Source organism: Lynx canadensis, chromosome E1 (assembly GCF_007474595.2).
Source record: "Lynx canadensis isolate LIC74 chromosome E1, mLynCan4.pri.v2, whole genome shotgun sequence".
In the NCBI taxonomy this organism is placed as follows: domain Eukaryota; kingdom Metazoa; phylum Chordata; class Mammalia; order Carnivora; family Felidae; genus Lynx; species Lynx canadensis.
The window spans coordinates 60,495,089-60,522,993 of NC_044316.2; the positions used below are offsets into that span (position 1 = coordinate 60,495,089).

Sequence of the window (27,905 nt, forward strand, 5' to 3'; positions counted from 1 at the left end):
CAATTCATTGTGCCATGAAGGACAGACACACTTTCACGGGAAAGACACACTGAGGTAGATGAGTAAGTGAAACGTGGTCTTTTTGCACAAGCCAAGTGAGTCTAACCGTCTTGCTGTCGATGCTGCTCACATGAAAAAGGAAAAGCTGGGAACCAGCCGCCCCAGGACAGGAGAGCACCCCTAACCCCCACCCCCCACTGTCTTCCAAATCGGCCCAAGGCTAGTGTCACTTAGCTTTGCCAGGTGGACTGGTGGGAGGCCTGGGCAGGACCAGGGCCCCGGGCATGGCCTCGGGGCACAGTGGGGTCTGGTCTGGCCCCCCCTTTGATCTCCCTGATTCAGGAGAGGCAGGTCCCTTGGGAGCAGCATCTCGTTGAAGGCGTAAAGCGAACACCAAATACCAAATCATGCTGCTCCCACCTCACACATGGGTCAGTTTACATGATGAGCAGGATCTGAGAAATGGTTCAGAGAACACATAGCTTCTTTTTGTCTTGAGAAACCTCAGACTTTAATTTCCCCTAACTTGGTAAAGAAAAACACTACTTAAGAGGACTCTTAGTTATTTCTATGATGTTTAATACTGAAGTCTTCTTAGCCCTCCAATCAGAACTCGAATTTCTGGCTGAAAATGTGCCCACTGCGTTTAAATCATACCCTCCGTGTTTAGCTACATAGTTCCTGCCTGACTCACATTCTACCAGACACAGGCAGACACAGGAGCGTCAGTAGTCTCTCCCGCTGGGGTGACGGCACACTCAGCTGCCAGTGCACCAATATTCGGGAGTGAGGGGGGTATTTCCAGAGACCCCTTGCTGGTGCCACGCCGAGCCTGGCCCTGTGCAAGGAGCCTCTGGGTGCCCCAAATTGGGGGGAGTTCTGGGCTGACTGGAGGCCAGAAGCTTTCACGTTGAATATGACATTTTAATCCCCAGTTAGGAACAGGAAAGCCCTTGCTAGCTCTTCAGAGTTAGTTGAGAAAAAAAAAAAAAAAAAGCAAACCCAAGTGGGTATCCTGACAACATGTCTGTAAAAAGGCAGCACCTCCCAGAATCGTGAGCCCTGCAGGCCCGGCCCCTCTCTGTGGAGGGAAGGACCAGGCCAAGCGTGGCAGCAGGGACCACAGACCTCCTGCTGCTTCTCCACACGTGTAGTGATGCTTACACACCCTGTAAGTCTGCAACCAGACCTCCATGGTTTCAGCGACTCTGCATCATGGACTTTTGCTGCTTCGAGCTGTGCCATGCCCTTAGGCCCTTACCAGCTGGAGGGGAGAAGGCCATGTGCACTGCCAGGCTAGGAACAGCAGCCCCTGCACACTCCACATGCGAGGGGACACTCTCCGTTCCAGCCAGGAAGCCTCCAGACACTCACAGTGTGGACTCCACTGCCCCCAGCCCACTGCCAAGCCTCTGCAGGCACCTCCGTGCAAACATCCGTGAGCTCCTGCCTCCAGGCCCCCGCATCACTTGAGTGGAGCATGCAGGCCACACAGGACCCAAACACTGGCTCCTTCTCCTGCCTGTTCAGCTTTAGGAGCAACTAAAACACAAATTAGCTTCTCTGGGCCTTTAACGACTGGTGTGTGTAAATATCCATTCATGGAATGTTCTCAAAATGTGACAAGAAAATCTAAAAGCAAAAGCACCTTCTGTGTGTGTGTGTGTGTGTGTGTGTGTGTGTGTGTGTGCGCGCGCGCGTGTGAGGAAACAGTATTTAAAAGCAAAACCCAGTGATTCCAGCATCTGGCAGACCCAAAGCTGGGACCAGAGTACCTCTTCCTGCCTCCTCTCTGGGCCACGCCACCCTCACAGGTGGTTTCTGTGCCACCCAGACACTCTCTCCCTCAGACTGCCCTGCTCCAGTGCACCCTGCCTTGGGGATGGCCTTTCCTGGATGCCTCTTCCCTCCCACAGCCTGCCCCCATCCCTGCCCTCTCGCCCTGTCCACCTGGGCCTGTGTGGCTGGGCTGCACCTGCACCCTCCCCAGGCTCCAGCCAGGCCTTCAGACCTGCCAGCTGGCTCCAGCTCCCTCCCAGGCCAGGCTCCTCTGAATCACTGTCCCCCTCTCCAAAGTCTCCAGTGTGTGTCTGCCAGGCCACACTCAGGAGGTGGGCAAACACGGGTGGGCTCCCAGACGAGGGCAGGAGTACCTGAGTGAGAAGCTGGTCTGGCGCTAGCTGGTTGATCCACCTTGTGTATCGCTCAGTGGAGTTGGGAGGGTCTCTCCTCACCTGGCAACCTACAATCTGTGAAACAAAACAGAACTTAACAAAGTCACTGTGAGCTCGCGTGCGCACACGCCTGTCTACATGTCTCACCTGGTGTAAGCGTGCACAGCCAGCGGGGAACTGAGACCCCACACTAGATCGGGGAAAACTTCTGGGAGTAAAGGGGAGAGGGAGGGCACCCACTCAGTGCAGAGTTCCGGGCGGACCCCACACCGGACAGTTCCAGCAGCACCCGTTAAACTACTCTGGGTTAGAACCGTCACAGATAACCCTTCCCCCTTAATGCGTTCAAGTTACAATGACCTGTACACAAGGTCGGACATCCAGGTGCTTCCAGTAGCTTTTTCTTGAGCCAGAGCTGCAGCAGACATGAGAAGGTTCTGCTGCAGCTTCCTGGGCAGGAAATCCAAACGGTCCCATTTCTCCATAATGTTCGTGACTCGGCCTCCCGAAGGCAGTAACCTCTCAATAAGCAAGAGTCCAAGGGTACCAGCAGACAGGCCCTCCCCATCCCAGAAGGAATCCTGGTTCTGCAGTGCAACACCCTTCCCATAATGTACCATTTTCTTACCACTCCTCCTACCCTTGGTCCTCGAAGCCCGGCCCTGCCTCCTCTGGGGGACCACATGACTCCCTGTGCACATCCCTGCTTCTGCACCCCTGGCCTCCAGCAGCCCCGGTTCGCCCCTCCAACAGAGCTTGAAACCTAGGGACACCATCTGCACTTTTGTTTAAGTGTCTGCCTGCAGGATGTTGAAATAGGTCTATGACTGCTGTGTGAAGGGTCCAGTCCTCCAGAGTCAGAGTCAGTTGTGGGAAGAGGCTGGTCCCCACTGCAGGCATCTGAGTCTGGCACTGCAGGAGGGAGCCCCCTTCAAGGGAGGACGTTGGGCAGCACAGGGCCTGCCCCTTGCTGAGGCTCAAAGAGCTCCTGTAAGGGTGCTAATGGCTGGCCCCAGACTGCTCTCTCCACCTTACAGTGGTTGCTGAGACCCGTATCAGCCTCCTTATTAAGAAATTAGCCAAAGTTCCACCACGATATTTGAATTTCTTACATCTTGCTCTCTATAGTACTTATGCAGAGTGATTAATTTATATTAATGCAGAAGTGCTAATGAAGAGCTTTGAGAAAGTTTTTGCTTGCTTGCCATTTGTTGCTGATGGGCTTTTTAAAACTTTTTTTGAGAAAACAGTAGATTCACAGGTAGTAGCAATAATCGAGAGAGAGCCTGTGTATCTTTTACACAGTGTCTCCAACAGTAACATCTTGAAAAACCACTGCAAGTTACCACCAGCAAAGGGAACGCTTGCAGCTTCACAGCCACACCCCCTCTCTGTAAGTGGCAGTGCTGATCTGTTATTCCAATGCTGTAATTCTGTCTTTCCAAGAACGTTTAATCAACAGAATCATACAGTGTGTAGCCTTTTGTGATTGGCTTATTTTCCGCTCCCTAATTTTCTGGAGACTCGTCCAGGCTGTTGTGTGCAACAACAGTTTTTCCTTGTTTGGCTGAAAAACACTGCACAGTACAGACACTACGGGACATGTGGGCTGTTACTAGCATTCTGCGACGAACATTCACGTACAGGGTTTTGTGCGAACGTGTCCTCATTTCTCTGGGGTAAATGCCCATGACTGCCAGGTTGTACGGTATTTGCATGTTTAATTTGCTAAGAAAGTGTCAAACTGTTTTCCCCAATGGCTTCACCAGCTGTGTGTGAGTGACCAAGTGCTCTCACATCCTCACCAGCCTCTGGCGTGGCTGTGGCTTCGGTTTCAGCCCTTCCAACGGGTCTGCGGTGACCCTCATCACCGTTCTAACCTTGTTTCCTGATGGCTGACCCTCTTTCTGTGGCTTATGTGCTCCCGTCCATCCTCTTTGGTAAGATGTCTCTTGTCCATTTTCTAATGGGGATAAAACACCCTTGGCCACAGGTGCATGTGCTTTTCCCATACTTCCCACAGAGCCTGTCCCCTCCTTCTAGAACCATGCACTGAAGACAGGTGTGTTAGAACAGCTCCTGACTCCCCAGGGTCTGATCTGACCCAGATGTACTTCTGTGTCTATTGTATCTATTTTTTGGTCTTGTCAAGACTGGCTTTGCATCTGATTGTTGAGCAGAAAAGATTCTGGGAGAAAAAAGGGAAAATGATCCAAAGCTGTGAGGTAGAGAGGCACCTGGATGGCTCAGTGAAGCGTCTGGCTCCTGGTTTCAGCTCAGGTTCTGATCAGTTTGTGTGTTTGAGCCCCAAGTTGGGCCCCATGCTTACAGCACAGAGCCTGCTTGGGATTCTTTCTCTCCCTCTCTCCCTGCACTTCCCCCGCTCATGTTCTCCCTCTTTCTCTCTCAAAATAATAATTTAAAAAAGCTGTGAAGTAGAAATCTTGTTTCAGAGTTGTGATGGATACAGGGGCTTAACTTCCACACACAGATGCCACAGACCCACGCCCCACACCTGCTGCGTCCTGAGCAGCTGCTAGGGGTGACAAACGGGCCAGGCGCATAGCAGCCCACTCCCAGTGCTTGTGTCCAGCCGGACGAGGCTCTTGTGGGCTCGCAGGTGCTCACGCTGCTTCCACGGTGAGCCCTTTGCCCAGATGCTGGCTTCTGATGAAGGCTAGAGCCAAGTGGGGTGGAGTCTCACATGGAGAAAGAGGGCGGGTGAGGTGACATCTGCCTTCCGTGGTGAGAGCACCTATAGATGAAGAGGAGGGTACTTCTGTGTGCCTTAACACTTTCTGAAAACAAAGTGGCCTGGCCCACAGAATAGAAACCACGGGAAACCTTTTCTTCCTGAAGACGTGTCTGTAGCGTGACACCAAGCTCTTCTCCTGAGCCAACCCCCCGCCTCCAAAGCAGGAGGGCTGGCGCGAGACGTCTCCGGTGACCGAGTACAACATATGCTCAATGTTCCACGTGCCGCGAGACTCACATGCCCTGGGGCAGAGCCGCTGTGACAGGAGCCTAGCACAATGCCCTGTATGCAGGCGGTGCTCAGTAAGCACAGGCTGAATGAACCCAAGGGCGTGTGCTGGCTTTGGGGATGCACTGCCTCCTGCCACACACCTAAGAGTAGCCGCTAGAGTAAGGCTCTGGAGAGGTGTCGGCCGGTTCCTCTGAGAGCATGTGCTGCCAACCGGGCAGATGGCAGGGGATCCTGGAGTGTGGTCCCTACAAACGCTCTTGAAACTTTCTGAGCTTATATGGGGGCGTCTCAGATCCAGCAGTTTGGCTGGGAAAAAAGGTCAGAAAGTAAAGAAGGTTACTGGACGCAGAATGGAGGTAGCTGTCCAACCGCTCTGCCTGCCCTTGGCCTGACTGGCACCCACCAAGCCTGGGATCTACGTCCCTCCCCCTGAACCCGGGAGGGGGGGAGGGGGGGCCAAAGGGATACCAAGACAACACAGCCTCCAGTCTATTCTCTTAGGATCTTGTTTTTGGACGCGGCTGCCAAGCAGTGAGGAAGCCACGCGGCCACCAGTAGCCGCCAAGGCCTCAGCCCCACCCCCACCCCGCCCACAGCTGAGGCCCACCGAGAGCAAAGCCCTTTCTGAGGTCCAGACCCGCGGTGTCTGTGCGCGTGGTAACTGGGGGGCTTGCACACCACTACGTCTGGACGCTTGAATAATGGTCACCTCATCAAGCCCACGGCCAGCTGGCTGGCTGGCAAGGAACAGACGAGGCCAAAATCTGGCACCTTCTGTGCAGACCCTGGTCGGTCTGAAAGGGACTTGGAGACAGGCGGCCGTGCTGTAGGCTGTGCGTCAGTGTGTGCGGCGGTGGCGTGTGTGTCAGCGGCGGAAGGCACGGGGCGGGGATGCAGTCAGTGGCGTGGGAACCGTGTTGCATCGGGACAGACGCAGCTGAGCTCGCGGTGAGCACAGCACGAGGCGCAGACCACAGACGTGTGCGAACACCTGAAACTAGTGCAACACTGAGTGTCGGTGACACCCAAATCCAAGGAAGATAACACCCGGCAGAAGCGCCGGCTTCATCAGACTGCCCCCGGCCGGAGCCACCTTCCGGCCACGCGCCAGGATGACCAGCACGCAGGAAGACGAGGGGCCGTGCTGTTGTTCTCCGGAACTTTAAGAAACAGGGCTGTCGTGCTGGGCACAGGCTGCGGGTCCGCAAAAGAAGTGGTGGCAGGCGTGCCAGGGGTGGCCTGTGGAGGAAGGAATGCCTGCACACATCACCGTGGCAAAGCTGGAAGAGTCTATGCCGTCACCCCGCCGGCTGTGGGCTCCACTGTCACCCGAGCAGACCTGGCTTCCGGAAGTGTGTGTGGGACGCTGGTCAGAAAAGAGGGCAGATACGGGGTACAGGGGAGACCTGGCCTGCTCCACCCAGAGAAGCTGGCTGTGGGGGACCCACTCCCTGTGACTCATGGACGACAGCTGGACGGTTAGAAAAAACCAAACTTTACTTTTAGGTCAACTTCCAGTTACCTGGACCAACATTCACAACTAGGAGTCAAGCCCGTGAGGCTCACACACATGCAGAGCCCTGGCTGGGGGCCCGTGGTGCCACAAACACAGGTGTGCTAGTGTCTCGAGAGCACTAAGTATCAGCCATGGCTGGGGTGTACACAGGCCACACTCACGAGACTCAGGTGTGACGGTCACATAAACCTGCAGTACGCGTGAAGGAAAGCATGCTCGGTTATGTGGTTTTTACCCCGCGAAGCCCCCAACTGTGGGACATGAGCTGCCTCCACCCCTACCTCTCAATTGTCTCCGGTCCCTGACCTCTCGGGCTTCCCGCCTGAATTCCATAGGGTCCTTGTGCCCCCCCCCCCCCCACACACCGTCTTCTGCTGATGCTGTATAAACACCAGACCAGCACCAAGGCCTGTCCCCGGTAGGCAGCAGGCCCTTCCCCATGGGCCTCATCCAGGGCCAGCTGCAGACGCTGAGGCTCTCACACCCCATCTGCACTGCAGACCAGGGGTCCCCAGCCAGTCCTGTGCACTGTGAGGCAGAGGGTGGACTGTGGGGCCAGGCTGAGCAAACCTTCTCTCAGCCACCACGGGGCGTCCAGGGGGCACTCGCTCCCGAAGCGCTAAACCAGAATCGGGAATGGCACCTACTGTGGGCTTTGTGGGGCACACAGATGCCAACAGTGGGTCTACCGTCTCGCAACCCACATGTCAGGGCAAACTACACCCTGTCCTGTTTGAAGTGACCGTGCTCCCTCTTCAGGTGCCCATGTGGCTCCTGGGACATGGGCTCAGGTGGCCCTCCTATGCAGTGGTATCATTCAGTGAGCTGTTACTGCAGGCTCCTGTGGGGAAAAGAGCCAGCAGAGGCCACTCTTCTAGGGTGGGCTGAGGGCGTGCTGAGCAGAGGGTGCACGTGTTGGAAGGACAGAGGGACCATGGCCCCCACGGCCCCCTCACCTGGAGGACAGAGGAGCCTGCCACCCCCCACTCCCCAGCTTTCCCACAACTCTGTGTCCACCAGACAGGATGCTCACCAGCTTGCTGCTAACAGAGCAAGGCCAGGATTCACCTCTGAATCCTCCAAGCCCCCTGGAGACACAGCAATTCAGGGAGGTAGGAAGTCCCGCCACCAGCCTGCAGGGGCCCAACTGTCCCAGGCCACAGTGGAGGAGCCATCAACAGTGCTGCATCCAGAAGCTGTAGGGTGCACACACCTGTGCAAGGGGCCCCCACTTCTCCTGTGGGGCTGCCTCACCTCTTTCCACCTTCCTGAAACTACGTACCCTAACCCTAACCCTACCGCTCTCCCTCTCTGCACTCCTGCATGGGAGACCCCACAGGGAAGGCCCAGGCCAGAGACAGCGGCTCCCCTGACTCACCCCAACACCCATCCCAGAGCTGATCTCCGCTCGGCAGTGTCCAATAAGCAGGTGGGTAAATGTTATCCTGGGAGCTGCCCCATGGCACCCAACATCAGACACCCCAAAAGTTCTGCAGTAAATATGCAATGGCTCAGTTTATGGAAACTGTCACCGAGGGCCTCTGCTTCATAATTATATGGTTTTCTTGTAAATGACCTTAAAAAAATGACTAAGGACAAGTATACCCTTAGAACTCGTTTCATTTTTCCAAACAAACTACAACATAATTGACATAACCAACCAGCAACTGCAAATTAGGATTTTTGTAAGTCATGATTTTAAAACAAAACAAAAAACCCCTGGGGCACCTGGGGTCCGACTCTTGGTTTTGGCTCAGGTCATCATCTCGCAGTTTGTGGTTCAGGCCCCACATCAGGCTCCACACTGTCAGCAAGGAGACTGCTTGGGATTCTCTCTCTCTCCCTCTCTGCCCCTCCCCCAGTCGCTCTTTCAAAATAAATAAACTTAAAAAAAAAACAAAAAACAAAAATCAGCCCCACAGCAACAACTCTGTTGATTTTGCTCTGGGGCAACAAGAGTATGGCATCCCGGTCTACGCTCCACACAGGAGCAACCACTCCCGCCACTTAGCCTCTCCTTGTAGCTGGGATAGACACGCAGCAGGAGCAAGCAGCTTCTCCTGAACGTGGGAACACAACATTGAGTAAATTTATGAGGTTAACAAGGAAAACTCTAACCTAGAACTTTACAAAACCTATAAAAATGCAAACTAATGTTTTAATTAAGACAAAATGACAGTGTGCATTTTCCCCAAATTCCTTATGTGTCCCAAGACTTGGCAATTCATTTGCACCTATGCGTGAAGAACCACCCAAAACCATTCCATTAACGAAGCAAAATGTGTTTGATTTCTGCAGTACGGAGAACAAATCTCACTCTCTAAGTCATCAACACTGGTGACAAACTCTTCAGAAGTTTTAATGCAGAGCATATTTTAAACCCCTACCACGTGAGCATCGCTCTAAGAGATGTGGCATCTCAGGACGGCTGCCCGCCACAGCACAAGCACCTGCCATTAGCCTCACAGGATGCTTGCTGAGGGGCGAGGGCTCAGTGCTGGGCCACCACCCCTGGGGGCTTTCAGGAGAAGCCATAACCTGTCGACACTGTATGTCAGAGCATCTTTCTGACATCTGTTCATTTCCAGCTAGAAAGCATCAGAGATTCAAGAGTCTGTGTAAACTTTTAGCAAGCATCTCCTGGCGTCTGTGGTAGCTGATTGCTACGAAATCTATATTTGTACATAGCCGTGGTTCTAACACTTGGCCGACCCCTGTTTCCTGTCAGGATCTGGTGAATGCTGCAGAACTGTGTGCAAGCCCCACAGCACCTACGAAGGTGTGCCTCGCACACCCTGGCTTTCACGCCCTCAAACACTGCACTGTCTCCCACTTCCTTTGTGCTCTGGGGTCTGGCTGGGACGTAGGCAGCACTGGCCACAAGCAACCTCCTGTCTGTCATGGTCAGTTTTGTGCCCACTTGGGAGCCTAACCCTACAGTTCCTCAAACATCACCTGTGTGCTGCCAGGAAGGGGTTTTGCAGCCATGACTCAGACCTGCGACCAGCTGACTTCCTGGAGGACACGGCTAGTCCCATTCAAGCAGGGAGCGGTCATGAGGAAGCTGTGGGTGCTGGCTCCCTGCCTGCCTGGTTTCACCAGCCAGTGACATCACACCCCTGCCGTCAGGACCCCAGGATGCACAGTGGCCCCCAAGACACTATGCCAGCCGAGAGGTCACTTCTCAATGAAGGAGCGCAACTGGGCACTTTCAAACCTCCTATGCATCCCACCTTCCGGAAGCTTCCAGCCTGAGGAGCACTGTAGTAGCTTCTCAAGATGCAGCTGAGGGGCCATTTTTTATCTTCTTCCAGGTATATTTCAAGGACATGTTTACGTTAAAAATGTGTCATTTTAAGCAATGTAAGTGCAGTTACACTTCAGGGACTGAGGATCTTCAGCATCAAGCTGAGTGAGAGCCCCTTGAGGGGAGCATGCGCACGTGTTTACAGGGCAGACCAGGTGCCTGCAGCCCAAGACCCTGAGTCACAGAGTCATGTGTGGGGCTGGGCAGCTGGAGACGAAAGCACAGGGTGTTGAATTTCTTTAGAAGCAGAAAGTCCGTGCACTGAATTCAAAGCTCCCAAAGAACTGCTGGAAGAGAATTTATTCATCTGGATGCACAAAAGTTGTTCAAGCTCCTTGGGAAATTTTATCTTGTGCACTTTTGAGCCTCTCACAGTCCCTCACACCGTGCAGGTTTGCTGAGGATGGCTTGCTGAGCCCTGCCCTGCCCTACACACGGCCTGGGGATGGCCTGGGGACAGCCTGAGCCCTCCGGCACCCAGAGCCTATGAGAAATGCTGAGCTCAGGCCTCACTTGATGCCCAGAATCAGATCCCTGGGGGCTCATCGTGTGCCCGTGATGCTGGAGAAGCTTCAGTGCAGGCGCCGATCCAGCACTGTGGCAGAGGGAGCAGAACCTGGAGTTGGGGGCAGGAGGGAGGCCGCCCACTGGGTAGACGGCACGGAAGCTGGTTTAAGCAGTCCTGCAGACCCTTCTGTTTGACGATTTCTAAAATCAGTGATCATCACAGTAATTCAGACATTTTCACTAAAACTTCGACACAGACGTTTAAGCAGTGGGTGCTAGGGTCAGACGTAGGCTCTGGGATCAGCCACCAGGCTGGAGCTATACAGAGGCAAGTGCCCCTGGGTCTGTGATGCCCTTCAGGTCCACGTGGGTAGGTGACACCTCCCCTACACGGGGCTTCCGGTCAGGAAATGAGGCCCTCACCCCACGAGTACCCAGGAAGACGGTCCTGGCTCATGGAGGACAACTGGGAAGCCCTTCTGAAGTTGAGAACTGTAGTCTGAGGACTTATAGGTAGTAAGAATAACCCTGTAAGCTGCTGACACAGTGTGTGCTTCTACACACGGCGTCAGGAATACTCATGAAAATAAAACCAAACCGAGAAGCCCTGTGTGCGCAGGAAAACAGCCTTGAGTGTCTAGAGATCTAAGAGCCACTGCTCATGCTCTGATGGGGCAGTCGTAGCCTAAAGAAGAGCCTTAATGCAAACAGCCGCGACATCACTTTCATCAAAGTGGACAACAACTCAGAGACAGATGCAGGACTCACACTCAGGGACAAACACAGGGCTCACACATGTCAGAGACAGAGGTAGGACTCACACTCAGGGACAGGCAGAGGACTCACACTTGAGGACAGACACAAGACACACTCAGGGACAGACACCAGGTCTCACATTCAGGACAGATGCCAGGACTCACATTCAGGGACAGATGTCAGGATTCACACTCATCAGGGACAGATGCCAAGACTCATACACATCAGGGACACATGCCAGGACTCACCCGTATTAGGGACAGACATCAGGACTCACACGTAAGGACAGATGCCAGGACTCACACGCATTGGGAACAGACCCAGGATGCACATGCACCAGGGACAGATGCCTAGACTTACACTTGTCGGGTGTTGGGCAGCAGCTTCCAGTTGCAATCTCACCCTCTGAGGCATCATGACGTCATCCTGAGGCAAAGAACACAGTTTAAACTCACATAACCCACAAACAAGAAAGAAACAGATAGAAAAGCCAACAGCAAAATGGGCAAGAGCCGGGAACAGGCAATGCAGATGCTACCCATGGGACCAGGAACCCTGTTAGTTGGCAGGGAGATGCTGGCAGTCCCCACGATGGCTCGCACACTGCCATGTGCAAGCACTCCAGAGGGCACTTGACCTCGTCCAGCAATCTGAGGATACACATCCCTAAGACACAGGCCCCGCACCACTGGGAAGGGGCATCTTGTATGCCTTTCTAGAAGTTGGACCAGCCCAACTTTCTAGAAGTTGGCCTACAGAAATACTTGTAGAACAAATGAAATGTCCGCTCAAGACTGAATTATATTTTCGATTACTTCACCAGTTACAAAACGCTCACATATACTTTTTTTTTTTTTTTAAATTACAATCTTGTATAGTTGAAGGCAGGGCAGCTAAAATTATCCCTGTTTTGTAGCCAACGAAAACAAGGCTTGGAAAGGCTATGTATTTCACCCAAGGTCTCATAGCAATTACATGCCAGGGTTAAAATTTGAACATGGGATTAACTGAGAAACCAATATTTGCTAAAACCAAAACTGCCCAGAAATTCCTGTCTCTCAAGAACATTCTAAAGTAAGTTTCCACCACTTCCTGAACTAGAATCACCCCCAGGGTGTCTGAATAAAGTCAACCCCTGCAAGTATACAGAATACTGAAGACAGCTAACACACCCACTGACAATTAGCTTAGAAATTCCAGGAGAAACGCAAGGAGCAAAGAAGCCCCCAAACCAAGCAACACGACAGGTACCCCATGATTTCAGAGCACACACTGGCCTGTAGGTCACAGAGAAGCTCCTTGTTCTCCTGAGACCATTTTGAAAGAAGAAAAACTTGCTGATGGGATGAATGAAAAGGTCTTTATTAAACAAGAAAAGCCATGTGCTATTTTAATAAACAAGCTCAGATGTGTTTCTGCTGGTGGCCATGATCTGCACCACTTTTCGTGTCCTGCAAAAGGCCCCATTCTGGTCAAGGTCTACAGAGTTCACAGCTGGTGCCCAACACCAGGAGCTGGTTTTAACAAAAGTCAGCTGGTATTTGAGATACAAAGGAGAGGAGCCTAAGGGGTGGATACACAGTCCTGACCCCACAGTGCACAGGAGGGAGGGCTCAGAAACCTCCACACATGTTTGCCTGAGAGTGTGCAAGGTCCCCAGACTGGCTGAAGTTCCACAATGATACCCAGTTAAGAAACAACATTCTCGGCAGCCTAGGGCAAAGGATTTTGATGTATTATAAAAATAACATTAATTCAGAATGAAATGCTGTTTCCTTTCTGACCACAATAATATTAGGTAGAAACAAGCTCATCTAGTCAAAGAATTTTGTAGTTCAAAGAAACCTGGAGCTTCAAATTAAGTAGCTTCTGAGTGAGAATGGCCTTGGGAGAGTATGGCTATGGGCTCCTGGGGATGGCCAGGGCCACGGTCAGGCAAGAGCTAGAGGCAGACAGAAGCCAAGGATGGGACGTGCTGCCTGCAAATCAAAGTTGCCACCAGCCACAAGAAGATCTCCCTCTACGGCAGAAAGCAAGGTCAATTTGTGTGTGTGTGTGTGTGTGTGTGTGTGTGTGTGTGTGTGTGTGTTTGTTAAGTGTCTTTATGCTTGGCTTTCAGACTCAAAGACAGAAGTTATGTGGTCACGTGCTCAGGAGGCTCCCCGAAGAAGGGGAGGAGACAGAGCAGACTGACTGACAGGTTGAAACCCTGCTTGCAAAGTACAGGGTCAAGGAATTATCAAATGTTAGCTACCTGTGTGTTTCTGCCAAAAATTCTGACTTATGGAGAAATTTCCTGCTCATGGTTTGCTACTTGCTCATGTGCCAGGACAGGGTCCTGACCCCAGTCAAGAGGCCTCCAGGTTCCACCCACAGAAATGACACACTAGCCTTTGGCACACAAATAATCCTGCTCTGTTCAGCTAAGAAAGCTGTGTAAAATATCTTAAAAGTCTTAATAGCAATAGAGAGTTAACGAGAAGCACTCGGGGTACTGGGTCCAAATCAGGCAGGGGTGTGAACAGGAAAACACCAGCCATTTCTGCCCCGGAGGCATCAATGAGCCTAACGAAAGTCTGAGAGGAGGGAAACGGGAGCCCAGGGCTGCTCAGTGTCAGGGAGGGAGTGGGTGCTGCTCACCCACAGCACTTGCCAGCTCAGGCTGCAGCTGCTGTCTCCCCAAGGCGACAGGGGCTCGAGGGACAATGGCCACAGGGCCCCAGGCACCTGGAGGAAGTGAGGGGGAGTCTCTAAGGGAGGACTCTCATCAGACTGCACAGGTGCTAAAACACAGCGGCCAGCACACGAGGGTCACCAGGCAGACAAAACAACACATGGTAAGACTCTCAGAAAGCAACCACTAAGAAAATAACTCAAAGAGTTAAAAATCAGTAATTTTAAGCAGTGCACTGGAAAATATCTGTTCAATAAAATAGGTGGAAGCAGCAAGGACAGAAGACGTGAACAAAAGAGCCGTGAGGCCGAAAGTAAACGGGGAACGCATGAGCACACACAGCCAAATAAACAACAAATGTGAAAAAACTCAATTCTTTAACCAAAACTAAACACTGTCAGATTGGATTAAAACACACACACACACACACACACACACACACGCACGCGCACACACACACACACACAGAAAGAAGATCTACTGACGTGCTATTTGCAAGACACAGACATCAGGTTCCGACACAGAGCGACTAAACGTGGGAGGGCGGAAGATCCCACGCAAACTGAAGCCAGAGAGACGGACAGACCTTCGGCAACAGGATGCCTGGAGACGGGGAGGAGGCTACACGCGGACAGAGGGCCGCCATCAAAAAGAAGTAAAGGTCGTAAATGCACTTGCGTGCTGGCCACAGAGGAAGAGGAAATAAAAAGCACAGACCTGAAGAAAGAAAGGGACAACTCAACAGCAAAAGCTGGAAATTCAGACACTCACTGTGGGCACCGCACAGGACGGCTGGACAGGCCAGGCCACCCGCAGAGAGAAGGGAGGCAGTGCCATCAACCAGCACTCAACCCACCAGCGCAGGCTCGTCTACGCAGCAGGGACCACAAATGTGAAAGCATTAAGATCATATGAAACCTGTTCTCTGACCACAGTGAAGTTAAGTCAGAAACCAAAAACAGGAGGGTATTTGGGAAATCTACCACCAATGTGTGGAAATGAACAATTTACTTCTAAACAGCCAACAGTTGCAGAAGAAATCACAATTAGAAAATATTCTGAGCTGAATGAAAACATGATATAGCAATACGGCAAAAGCCGCACCTGTACCAACAAAGACTGATTTCTTAAGAAACAACAATAAAAAAGAGAAAACTAAACCAAAAGTAAGAAAAAAATAATAAAGACCAGAGCAGAAACAGAAAGAGACAGAGAAAAGAAAAGCAACAGAAACAATCAATTCAAACAATGATTGGTTCTTTGAAAACATCAAATTTAACAAACTTTTAGCTAAATTGGAGACCAACAAACTTTTTCTATAAAGGGCCAGAGAGTAAATATTTTTGGTCTTTGTGGCCATATGTGGTTTCTGCCAATATTCTTGGTTTTTTGTTGTTGTTTGTTATTTTGTTTTTATGACATTTTAAAAATAAAGACCATTTTTAGCTCAGAGACCATAAAAAACAGGCTGCCAGGGGTTTTGTCCTGTGAGCTGTCATCTGCTGACTCCTGAGCGAGACAGACCAAGAAAAAGAGAAGACGCAAGTAAGTAAATTTAGGAATGAAAAGGAAGACAGCAAGGCTGGCCTCAGAGAAGTTAAGAGAACTACAGGAGAGTCCAAACCAACTGCTCACCAACAAAGCAGACAATTACATGAAACGGATAATTCCCAGAAAGATATGGGTTTCTGAAACTGACTGAAGAAGAAAAATAAAATCTGAAGAGATCTATAAAAAGTAAAAAAAAAAAAAAAAAAAAAAAAAAAAAAAATTGGGCTAGTAATTAAAAATCTCTCCCCACAAAAAATTAAAAATCTCATGGGGCGCCTGGGTGGCTCAGTCGGTTAAGCATCCGACTTCGGCTCAGGTCATGGTCTCGCGGTCCGTGAGTTTGAGCCCCACGTTGGGCTCTGTGCTGACAGCTCAGAGCCTGGAGCCTGTTTCGGATTCTGTGTCTCCCTCTCTCTCTGACCCTCCCCCGTTCATGCTGTCTCTCCCTGTCTCAAAAATAAATAAGCGTTAAAAAAAAAAAAAGAAATAAATAAAAATCTCTCCCCACAACTCTCCAAGTTCAGATGGCATAAGCAGTAAATTCTACCAAACATTTAAAGAAGAAACAGGGGTGCCAGACTGGCTCAGTTGGTAAAGCACATGACTCTTGATCTCGGGATTGTGAGTTCAAGTCCCATGTTGGGTGCAGAGATTCCTTAAAAATAAAATCTTAAAAAAAAAAGAAGAAACAATATGTCACCTTCACCACAAAGCCTCCAGAAGTGGTAGAGGCAGGGATACATCTTACTCACTCCAAGTGGCTAAGTACTTCCCGGTACCAATGTTAGAGACAACTTAAGAAAACTACAGAGCAATATGACGCATGAACATAGATGAAAGAGTGCTTGACAAAATATTCGCAAACCAAATCGGCAACAAGTACAAAGGTTTATTCCAGACCAAATGGGATATCCCTGGGAATGCAAGGTTGCTTCACCATCTGAAAGTCAATTAATATCATACATTATATTGACAAAAAAAGAACAATTGCTACCTGATGACCTCAATAAATGCAGAAAAAGGATTTCACAAAATCCAGTGGCCATTCAGGATAAAAATTCTCAACAACATAGGAATAGAAAGGAACTTCTTCATCTTTTTTTTTTTTTTTTTTTTACACACACACACACACACACACACACACACACATTTGTCAATGGACCCTTGATTGTTTCCATGTCTTTTTTTTTTTTTTTTATGAAATTTATTGACAAATTGGTTTCCATACAACACCCAGTGCTCATCCCAAAAGGTGCCCTCCTCAATACCCATCACCCACCCTCCCCTCCCTCCCACCCCCCATCAACCCTCAGTTTGTTCTCAGTTTTTAACAGTCTCTTATGCTTTGGCTCTCTCCCACTCTAACCTCTTTTTTTTTTTTCCTTCCCCTCCCCCATGGGTTCCTGTTAAGTTTCTCAGGATCCACATAAGAGTGAAACCATAAAAATATGGAACGCTTCACGAATTTGCGTGTCATCCTTGCGCAGGGGCCATGCTAATCTTCTCTGTATCGTTCCAATTTTAGTATATGTGCTGCCGAAGCGAGCACGGGAACTTCTTCATCTTGATGAAAGGCATCTATGAAAGCCCTACAGTTAACGTCTGTAAGGTGGGCAACGAAAGGTCTTCCCTGAGACTGGGAATGAGGGAAAACATCTGCCCTTGTGCCCAGAGCACCGCATGAGCTTCTGGTCAGTGGGATCAGGCAATAAAGGAAAGTAAAAGGCACCCAGACTGGAAAGGAAGAGGTGAAATTGCCTCAGTTTGCAGACAGCATGAGTTTGTATTCAGAAAACCCTAAAGGATCCACAAAAAAATACTAAACTAACAAGTTCAGCAAGGTCACAGAATACAGGATCAGAACACAAAAATCAATTGTATTTCTGTTGACCACTTCCTTCACTGTGCAGAAACTTATTTTGATGAAGTCTCAAGAGTTTATTTTTGCTTTTGTTTCCCTTACCTCAGGAGACATGCCTAGAAAAATGTTGCTAGGGCTGAGGTCAAAGAGGTTGCTGCCTGTTTTCTCCTGGAGGATTTTTGTGAGTTCAGGTCTTATATTTAGGTCTTTAACCCACAAAACTAAAAGGCAACTGACTCAGAGGAGGAAGATGGCAGCAGGGTAGGAGAACCCTGGGCACACCTCATCCCATGGACATAACTAGACCAAAATCACCCCAAATACCCCAGAAATCAACCTGAAGACTGGCACAACCAAAGAGAGAAGAGGCCACATCAGAGAAGGTTTACTGTGGGGAAATAAAGGCAGTCTATGGAATAAGAGAAGATATTTGCAAATGACACATCTGATAAAGGGTTAGTATGCAAAATCTATAAAGAACTTACCAAACTCAACACCCCCCATAATTAAAAATGGGCAGAAGACTGAATAGACCCTTTTCCAAGGAAGATGTCTAGATGGCAAACAGACACATGAAAAAAGATGGTCAACATCACTCATCATCAGAGAAATATAAATCCAAACCACACTGAGATACCACTCACACCTGTCAGAATGGCTACACAAGGCCATTCTGACACTAATGTCAGAATTAACAACACAAGGAACAACAGGTGTTGGTGAGGATGTGGAGAAAGGGGAATCCTCTTACACTGTTGGTGGGAATGCAAACTGGTATAGCCACTGAGGAAAATAGTATGGAGATTCCTCAAAAAGTTAAAAATAGAACTACCCTATGATCCAGCAATTGCACTACTGAAAATTTACCTAAAGAGTGCAAAAACACTATCAAAGGGATACATGCATCCTGATGTTTATATCAGCATTATTTACAATAGCCAAATTACAGAAGTAGCCCACGTGTCCATCATCTGATGAATGGATAAAGGTGTAAGACCTATATATATTACGCAATATTACTTTGCTATAAAAAGGAATGAAATCTTTCAATTTGCAAGGACATGGATGGAGCTTGAGTATAGTATGCTAAGCAAAATAAGTCAGTTAGAGAAAGACACATAGCAGATGGTTTCATTCATATGTGGAATTTAAGAAACAAATGAGAAAGGCAAAAAAAACAAAAAAAATAACAACAACAACAAAAAAAACAAGAAGAGAGAGAGAGAGAGAGAGAGAGAGAGAGAAACAAACCAAGAAACAGACTCTTCACTATAGAGAACACACTAATGGTCACCAGAAGGGAGGGGAGGCAGTGAAGTAGGTGATGGGGATTAAGGGGCACACTTGCTGTGATGAAACAACATAAAACGATAAAAAATAAATACAATTTACAGTTCAAAAATTCAATTGTATTTCTATACACTAGCATCAAATAATCTGAAATAAAATAATACATTCATAATCGCATCAAAGAATAAAACCATTAGACATACATTTAACAAAAGAAGTGCCAAGGCTTGTACAGTGGAAATCAGAAAACATTGCTGAAACAAGTGAATGATCTAAATGAACAGAAGAGACATCATGCATTAGTGGATCAGAAGACTCAATATTACAAAACAGTTCTCCCCAAACTGACCTATGGATTCACTACAATACATACCAAAACCTCTACTTGTGTGTTTATGGAAATTGGCAGGCTGATCCTGAAATTCCCATGGAGAAGTAAAGGCCCAGAATGGCGATGGCAGTCTTGACAAAAGAAGAAACATGATGGAGATCTTATGCTTTCTGATTCAAAACTCACAGCCACAGAGCTACCACCTGGCCCGGGGATGTGTGCAGACCCACACAGGCAGAGCCACAAGCAGAGGAATGGCCCAGGCAAGGCAAAGGCTGGGGCCTCAGTACTGGAAGGGAAAAATGAACATCAATCCCCACCACACACAAAAGGAATTCAAAGTAGACCACAGACCTAAACGTGAGAGCTAAAACTGGAAACTCAGAAAAATCTTGGTGACCCTGAGTTAAGCAAAGAATCCTTACATCTGACAACAAAGCACAAGTGATAGAAAGAAAACTCTGATCAACAGGCTTCATCGAAATTTCAAATTTGTGTGCAGAATAACCAGAAGGTGAAAAGATTTGGAGGAAATATCTGCGCTGATGCTGGGGGTCTTCCAGCCCAAGGGGCAGGCCCTGAGGGGTTGTTGGGGGATATAGTCCAGATGGAGGCACAGTGACAGGAGCCCTTCCTCTGCCTGGGGCATCTACTCTTTCTTCAGCTTTGGAAGAGAACATCCCTAGCTTTATTAAGGACAAGTATGACAACAATCTACAGCAAACAACATACTTAACAGTGAAAGGGTTCAGTGCACTCTCTGAGATTGCAAAGGAGACGAAAACGCCATTGTCATGACTTCTAGTTAACAATTTATTAGACTAACAGTTGTAAACATTTATGCTCCAAACAGGAAGCACCCAAATATATGTCAATTAATCACAAACACAAAGAAACTCATTGACAACAATACCATAACAGTAGGGGACTTCAACACCCCACTTACAGCAACAGACAGATCATCTAAACAGAAAATCAACAAGGAAACAATGGCTTTGAATGACAACTGGACTGGATGGACTTAACAGATACATATAGAACATTTCATTCTCAAGCAGCAGAGTACACATTCTTCTCGAGTGCACATGGAACATTCTCCATAACAGATCACAAACTGGGACATAAATCAGCCCTCAACAAGTAAAAAAAGATCAAGATCTTGCTATGCATATTTTCAGACCACAACGCTATGAAACTTTTCGAAAGCAACCACAAGAAAAAATTTAGAAAGGTAACAAATACTTGGAGACTAAGAACATCCTACTAAAGAATGAATGGGCTAACCAAGAAGTTAAAGAGGAAATTAAAAACTACATGGAAGCCAATGAAAATGATAACACCATAACCCAAAACCTCTGGGATGCAGCAAAGGCAGTCATAAGAGGGAAGTATACAGCAATCCAGGCCTTCCTAAAGAAGGAAGAAAGGTCTCAGATGCACAACCTAACCTTACACCTTAAAGAGCTGGAAAAAGAACAGCAAATAAAACCCCAAACCAGCAGAAGACAGGAAATAATAAATATTAGAGCAGAAATCAATGGTATTGAAACAACAACAACAACAAAAAACCCAGTAGAACAGACCAATGAAACCAGGAGCTGATTCTTTGAAAGAATTAACAAAATTGATAAACCACTAGCCAGTTCTATCAAAAAGAAAAAGGAAAGGACCCAAATAAATAAAATCAAGAATGAAAGAGGAGAGATCAAAATGAACACAGCAGAAATAAACACAATAAGAGAATATTATGAGCAATTAATATGCCAATAAAATGGGCAATATGGAAAAAAAGGACAAATTCCTAGAAACATATAAACTACCGAAACTGAAACAGGAAGAAATAGAAAATTTGAACAGACCCATAACCAGTAAAGAAATTGAATCACTAATCAAAAATCTCCCAACAAACAAGAGTCCAGGGCCAGATGGCTTTCCAGGAGAATTCTACCAAACATTTAAAGAAGAGTTAACACCTATTCTCTTGAAGCTGTTCCAAAAAATAGAAATGGAAAGAAAACTTGCAAACTCATTCTATGAAGTCAGCATTACCTTGATTCCAAAAGCAGACAAAGACCCCACTAAAAAGGAGAACTATAGACCAATTTCCCTGATGAACATGGATGCAAAAATCCTCAACAATATACTAGCCAACTGGATCCAACAATACATTAAAAGAATTATTCACCACAACCAAGTGAGATTATACCTGGGATGCAGGACTGGTTCAATATCCACAAAACAATCAATGTGACTTATCACATCAATAAAATAAAGGACAAGAACCACATGATCCTCTCAATAGATGCAGAGAAAACATTTGACAAAATACAGCATCTTTTCTTGATAAAAATACTCATGAAAGTAGGGATAGAAGGATCATACCGCGAGATCATAAAAGCCATATATGAAAGACCCAATGCTAATATCATCCCCAATGGGGAAAAACTGAGAGCTTTCCCCCTAAGGTCAGGAACAAGACAGGGATGTCCACTCTTGCCACTGTTAATCAACAACAGTATTGGAAGTCTTAGCCTCAGCAATCAGACAACACAAAGAAATAAAAGGCATCCAAATCGGCCAGGAGGAGGTCAAACTTTCACTCTTTGCAGACGACATGATACTCTACATGGAAAACCCAAAAGATTCCACCAAAAGACCACTAGAACTGATCCATGAATTCAGTAAAGTTGCAGGATATAAAATCAATGCACAAAAACCAGTTGCATTCCTTTACGTCAATTAAGCAGCAGAAAGAGAAATCAAGGAATCGATCCCATTTACAATTGCACCAAAAACCATAAAATACCTAGGAATAAACCTAACCGAAGAGGTGAAAAATCTATACACTGAAAACTATAGAAAGCTTATGAAAGAAATTGAAGAAGACACAAAAAAATGGAAAATTATTCCATGCTCATGGATAGGAAGAACAAATATTGTTAAAATGTCAATACTCCCCAAAGCAATCTACATGTTCAATGCAATCCCTATCAAAATAATACCAGCATTCTTCACAGAGCTAGAACAAACAATCCCACACCACAATGTGTATGGAACCAGAAAAGACACTGAATAGCCAAAACAATCCTGAAAAAGAAAACCAAAGCTGGAGGCATCACAATCCCGGACTTCAAGATATATTACAAAGCTGTAATCATCAAGACAGCATGGTACTGGCACAAAAACAGACACTCAGATCAATGGAACAGAATAGACCAGAAATGGACCCACAAACGTATGGCCAACTAATCTTTGACAAAGCAGGAAAGAATATCCAATGGAATAAAGATAATCTCTTCAGCAAGTGGTGCTGGGAAAACTGGACAGCGACATGCAGAAGAATGAACCCGGACTACTTTCTTACACCATACGCAAAAATAAACTCAAAAGGGGTGAAAGACCTAAATGTAAGACAGGAAGCCATCAAAATCCTAGAGAAGAAAGCAGGCAAAAACCTCTTTGATCTCGGCCGCAGCAATTTCTTGCTCAACATGTCTCTGGAGACAAGGGAAACAAAAGCAAAAATGTGCTACTGGGACCTCATCAAAATAAAAACTTCTGCACAGCGAAGGAAACAATCAGCAAAACTAAAAGGCAACCAACAGGATGGGAGAAGATATTTGCAAATGACATTATCAGATAAAGGGTTAGTATCCAAAATCTATAAAGAACTTTATCACAAACCCAACACCCAAAAAACAAATATTCCAGGGAAGAAATGGGAAAAAGACAGGAATAGACACTTCTCCAAAGAAGACATCCAGATGGTTAACAGACACATGAAAAAATGCTCAACATCACTCATCATCAGGGAAATACAAATTAAAACCACAATGAGATACCACCTCACACCTGTCAGAATGGCTAAAATTAACAACTCAGGCAACAACAGATGTTGGTGAGGATGCGGAGAAAGAGGATCTCTTTTGCACTGCTGGTGGGATTGCAAACTGGTGCAGCCACTCTGGAAAACAGTATGGAGGTTCCTCAAAAAATTAAAAATAGAACTACCCTATAACCCAGCAATTGCACTAGTAGGTATTTATCCAAGGGATTCAGGTGTGCTGTTTTGAAGGGGCACATGCACCCCAATGTTTATAGTAGTGCTATCGACAATAACCAAAGTATAGAAAAAGCCCAAATGTCCAACGATGAAGGAATGGATAAAGAAGATGTGGTATACACACACACACACACACACACACACACACACACACACACACACACACAATGGAGTATTACTTGGGAATCAAAAAGAATGAAATCTTGCCATTTGCAACTATGTGGATGGAACTAGAGGGTATTATGCTAAGAGAAATTAGTATGTGAGAGAAAGGCAAGTATCATATGACTTCACTCATGTGAGGAATTTAATATACAAAACAGATGAACATAAGGGAAGGGAAGCAAAAATAATATAAAAACAGGGAGGGGGACAAAACATAAGAAACTCTTAAATATAGAGACCAGAGGATTGCTGGAGGGGTTGTGGGAGGGGGGATGGGCTAAATGGGGAAGGTATATTAAGGAAGACACTTGTTGGAATGAGCACTGGGTGTTACACGTAAGGGATGAATCACTGGAATCTACTCCTGAAATCATTGTTGCACCATATGGTAACTAACTTGGATGTAAATTAAAAATTTACTAGAGACTCAAGTTAAGAAAAATAAATAAGGGGCGCCTGGGTGGCTCAGTCGGTTAAGTATCTGACTTCGGCTCAGGTCATGATCTCACAGTCCGTGAGTTTGAGCCCCGTGTTGGGCTCTGTGCTGGCAGCTCAGAGCCTGGAGCCTGCTTCAGATTCTGTGTCTCCCTCTCTCTCTGCCCCTCCCCCGCTCACACTCTGTCTCTCAAAAATGAATAAACGTTAAAAAAAAATTTTTTTTTAAAGAAAAGAAAGAAAAATAAATAAAAGGGACAAAGCTTAGAGGGGCACCTGGGTGGCTCAGTCGGTTGAGTGACTCTTGATTTCGGCTCAGGTCATGGTCCCAGGGTCATGGGACTGAGCCCTGCATCAGGCTCTGCAGTGAGCGTGGAACCTGCTTGGGATTCTCTCACTCTTCCGCTGCTCCTCTCCCCCTCTAGCACTCTGTCTTAAAAAGAAAAAAATAAGGGGCGCCTGGGTGGCTCAGTCAGTTAAGCGTCCGACTTCGGCTCAGGTCACGATCTCGTGGTTTGTGAGTTTGAGCTCTGCATTGGGCCCTGTGCTGACAGCTCAGAGCTTAGAGCTTGCTTCAGATTCTGTGTCTTCCTCTCTCTCTGCCCCTCCTCTGCTCATGCTCTGTCTCTCTTTCTCTCAAAAATGAATAAACATTAATAAAATTAAAAATAAAATAAAATAAAAAGCACAAGGCTTAGAAAGAGGAAAAATGTATACATAAACAACCCAAATAATCAACAGAGAAACATTGGAATTAAAAGTAAATTTAGCAAGGTTTCGGAGTACAAGATTGATAAGCAAAATTAAATTACTTTATATATATAAAAATTAATTTCTCTAGATCTACAAAATGCTCTAAATGATGCCACTTACAATATCAGAAAACATCAAATTATTCTCCTATATTGTTGGTGAGAATGTAAGGTGGTGCAGCTCCTCTAAAAACCAGTCTGGCAATTCCTCAAAATGTTAAACATGGAGCAACACAGCACTCCTGGGTTTATACCCATGAGAACTGAACATGTCTGTCCACACAGGAACTGGTACAGGAATGTTCATGACTGCGTTATGCATAATAGACAAAAGGTGGAAACAACCCAAATGCCATCAGAAGGTAAAGGTGGTCCATGCATACAGTGGACCATGACCCTATAACAGGAAGAAATGAAGCTCTGACTCTGGTTGCAATGTGATGGAAAAGCACAGGAAGCTGGTCACAGAGACCAAACTGTGTTCATTCCACTTGTAGGAACTGTCCACAACAGGCAAGCCACAGAGATACAAAGGGAGCCAGTGGTGCCCGGTTGGGAGCTGGGGGTGGGGAGCAGGAGCTAATGGGGGTGTGTGTCCCGTGGTGATGACCGCACAACACTGTGAACACACCAAACCCACCAAACTATACACTTTAAGTGGGTGGATTTTATATGAATTATAGTTCAGTAAGCTGAAAAAAATGTTTTTAAAAAAGCAAATACCAAGCAATTAATTTAACAAAGGACTGAAGCCATGCACGGCGACTGAGGTAAGTAAAAGAATGGACATATGTTCACTGTTAGGAAACTGAAATACCATAAAGAAGTCGGTCCTCCCATAACTGATCTATGGATTCAACATAATTCCAATCAAAATCCTCACTGGAGATGCTTTGAAAATTAATAAATGACTCTAATATTTATATAAAAATGCAAAAAGATTTAGAAGAAAATAGCTAGAAGTACTGAAGTAGATGAATAAGGGGGCTTACAGAATCAAACTACACTGTGTTTGTTCTCTAAAGCTGCAATGTGGCAAAGGGCAGACCAATAGCCTGACTGGACAGAACACAGAGGCCAGAAACAGGCCCTACACACGTCCACACTGGACAGCTGCTGAGCAAGGACCTTCCTTTCAATGAACAATGCTACACCCACTGGAAATCCCTACGAGAAGGAGTCATTCAGGACCTCTACCCACATGCAAACAGAAGTGATTTCTAGATCAGCTGTAAATCAGAATGGGAAAAGTAACAAATAAAATTTCTAGAGAATGATATAGAAAAATATCTTCATGAGTGAGGTAAACAAAAATTTCACAACTGGGGGAAAAAGCACTAACAATAAGGAAAAGATTGGCGAACTGGACTGCAGTAAATTAGAAACTTCTATTCATCTAAAACTCTACTAAAAGAATAAAAGATAAAGCCACACAGTGGGGGGAGCTATTTGTAATTCATAAGTTCAACAAAGGACTTGTATCCGATACATCTGAATAACTCCTATTGAAGAAAAAAGAGGCAACATCATAAAAAATGGGCAAGAGACATGAGCAGGCTGTACACGAAGAAAATATCCAAATATCTACCTGCAACCCTGTCAGCCATCAGGGAAATGAATTTAAAACCACAAACAGGTACTGCCATGTGATGACCAGATGACTCAAGTGAAGAAGACAAGTCACAGGAATGGTTGGGAGGAGACAGGCCAGGTAGCACACCCTCATACCACTGGACAAGTGCCTGCTGCAGGTGAGCACAGCACTGCGGGCACGCCAGTCCCTCCCCACGTGTGTGACCAGCAGATGTACAGTGGCCGTGTGCCAAAAGAGATGTACAAGCATTTCCTGGCAACATCACTCAAACACCCAAATGTCCAGCCATGAAAGGTAGTGAAATGCTGCTACACAAAAACCAGCATTAATCTCCAAAATGTAATGTTGGGCAAAATAAGCCAGACACAAAAGACTACATAAGGAATTACATAAAGGTCAAAATAAGACAAAACTAACTTTGGGTGTGGAGAAGAGGATGGGATTTCTGACAAGGAGCAAGAGGGGGTGTGGGACCTTGGCAATGCTCCAGCCCTGCACCTGCAGATGACTACGCAGGACGGCACAGTTTCCTATAACTCAGCGAGCTGCAAACTTACGACCTGCGCCCTGAACTATGTATGTGTTGAACTTCAATAAAAATGAACAAGAGCAATTCCAAGTGGAGTTTCGATCAGAATATAAAAGGCAAAAAAGAAAGAACGCATCTGGAACTAAGAGAATAACTTCAGCACCTAAAAGTAGGAAAAAAATACCTCAAGAAGAAGGCATGAAGGACTGACCGTAAAGGAAAAGATTACTACATTGATCTGCCTTAAAATTAAGAACTCTATTCATCACTAGGTAGCTTTCAGAGAGTGAAAAGGCAAGCTATAGAGTGAGATAAGCTGGATCCAAAAAACTATAAATGACACCACTTATAAAAGTTCAGAAAAAGGCAGGACTATCACCTCAGAAAACAGGAGCGTATTTAACTTTGGGGGGAATAAGGAAGGTAATCAGGCAGAAGCAAGAAGGGGCTTCCAGCGTGGCTACACAAATACCTGCTGTATGAAACTCGCTGAGCTGTACATTTACATCTGGTGCTCTTCTCTGCATGCGTTTTTCTTCGTAGTGTAAGTGATGACACAAACACAAGAGTTCTGAGCAGAACCACTTCTGTAGGACTCTGCCCCAGAGTCCTAGCCATTACAGTGAGCCAAGAACAGGGGATAAAGGCTCACAGTCAGACAGAAACACGTAAAAGTCTGTTCGTCACTTCACAGTGAATTCTTATTTAAAAAACAAACAGAAAACGTACTATAACTAATAAGGTAATTTAGCACATTACAGCAATAAAACTGGGGGATTTACTTTTCATACTAATTTCTGATAGTACCAAAAGCCATAAAATACTTAGTGATGTATTTTGTTAAGATGAAAGACCTGTAACCTGAAAACTATAAAACATTTCTGAAAAATGTAAGAAGGCCTAAATAAAGAGAGATGTACCACGTTTATGGATCAGAACATTCAGGATTAGTAAGACCCCAAAATGGATCTACAAATTCAATGCAATTCCAATAAAAGTCCAAGCAGACTTGAGAGCAGATTCTAAATGTTTGCAGACATTCAAAAGACCTAAAAACAAACAAACAAACAACTTTGAAAAGGAAGAACACAGCTGGAAGATTTAACCATACCTGATTTTTTTCAGCATGACTATGCCACGTGAACGAAGGCAGCGTGAAGGAGAACATGAGCACAGAGACACGGGACCCATGCTGTGTCTGCCACTCGGCCTTCAACAGAGATGCCAAGCCCAGGTGCTGGGACTGGGTTAGGGGAGGGAGACTGTCACCGCAATCCCTCCTTCACAACACACTGAGATTAACCCAAAACAGGTAACACATTTATGTGTAAAAGGCAAAATAGTAAAACCTCTAGGAAAAAACAGGGAGACAGTCTTGGTGTAGACAAAGGTTTCTTATTTTCTTAGAAGGGAC

General features: G+C 46.7%; 1 protein-coding gene and 1 non-coding gene across 10 annotated transcripts in view; both read right to left on the reverse strand.

The window, feature by feature from the left end:
* The window catches only part of B3GNTL1 (UDP-GlcNAc:betaGal beta-1,3-N-acetylglucosaminyltransferase like 1), a 100,797-nt gene that overhangs the window by 43,481 nt on the left and 29,411 nt on the right, over positions 1–27,905 (reverse strand). For 4 of the 9 annotated variants that reach the window (XM_030296706.1, XM_032591153.1, XM_032591152.1 and 1 more), the window contains 2 exons: positions 11,607–11,672; positions 2,154–2,249 (listed from right to left, as the gene is read on the reverse strand). In XM_030296706.1, coding sequence (XP_030152566.1) covers positions 2,154–2,249; positions 11,607–11,672 — 162 coding nt within the window. Of the gene's footprint in view, positions 1–2,153; positions 2,250–5,300; positions 5,467–5,931; positions 6,158–11,606; positions 11,674–14,691; positions 14,857–20,773; positions 20,779–22,644; positions 22,650–27,905 lie in introns of those variants that run through there. The other 5 variants (XM_032591157.1, XM_032591159.1, XM_032591158.1 and 2 more) reach the window with 5 other exon arrangements.
* On the reverse strand, positions 16,914–17,020 carry LOC115501946. The gene has a single exon (XR_003964987.1). It is a non-coding gene; the product is annotated as a U6 spliceosomal RNA (small nuclear RNA).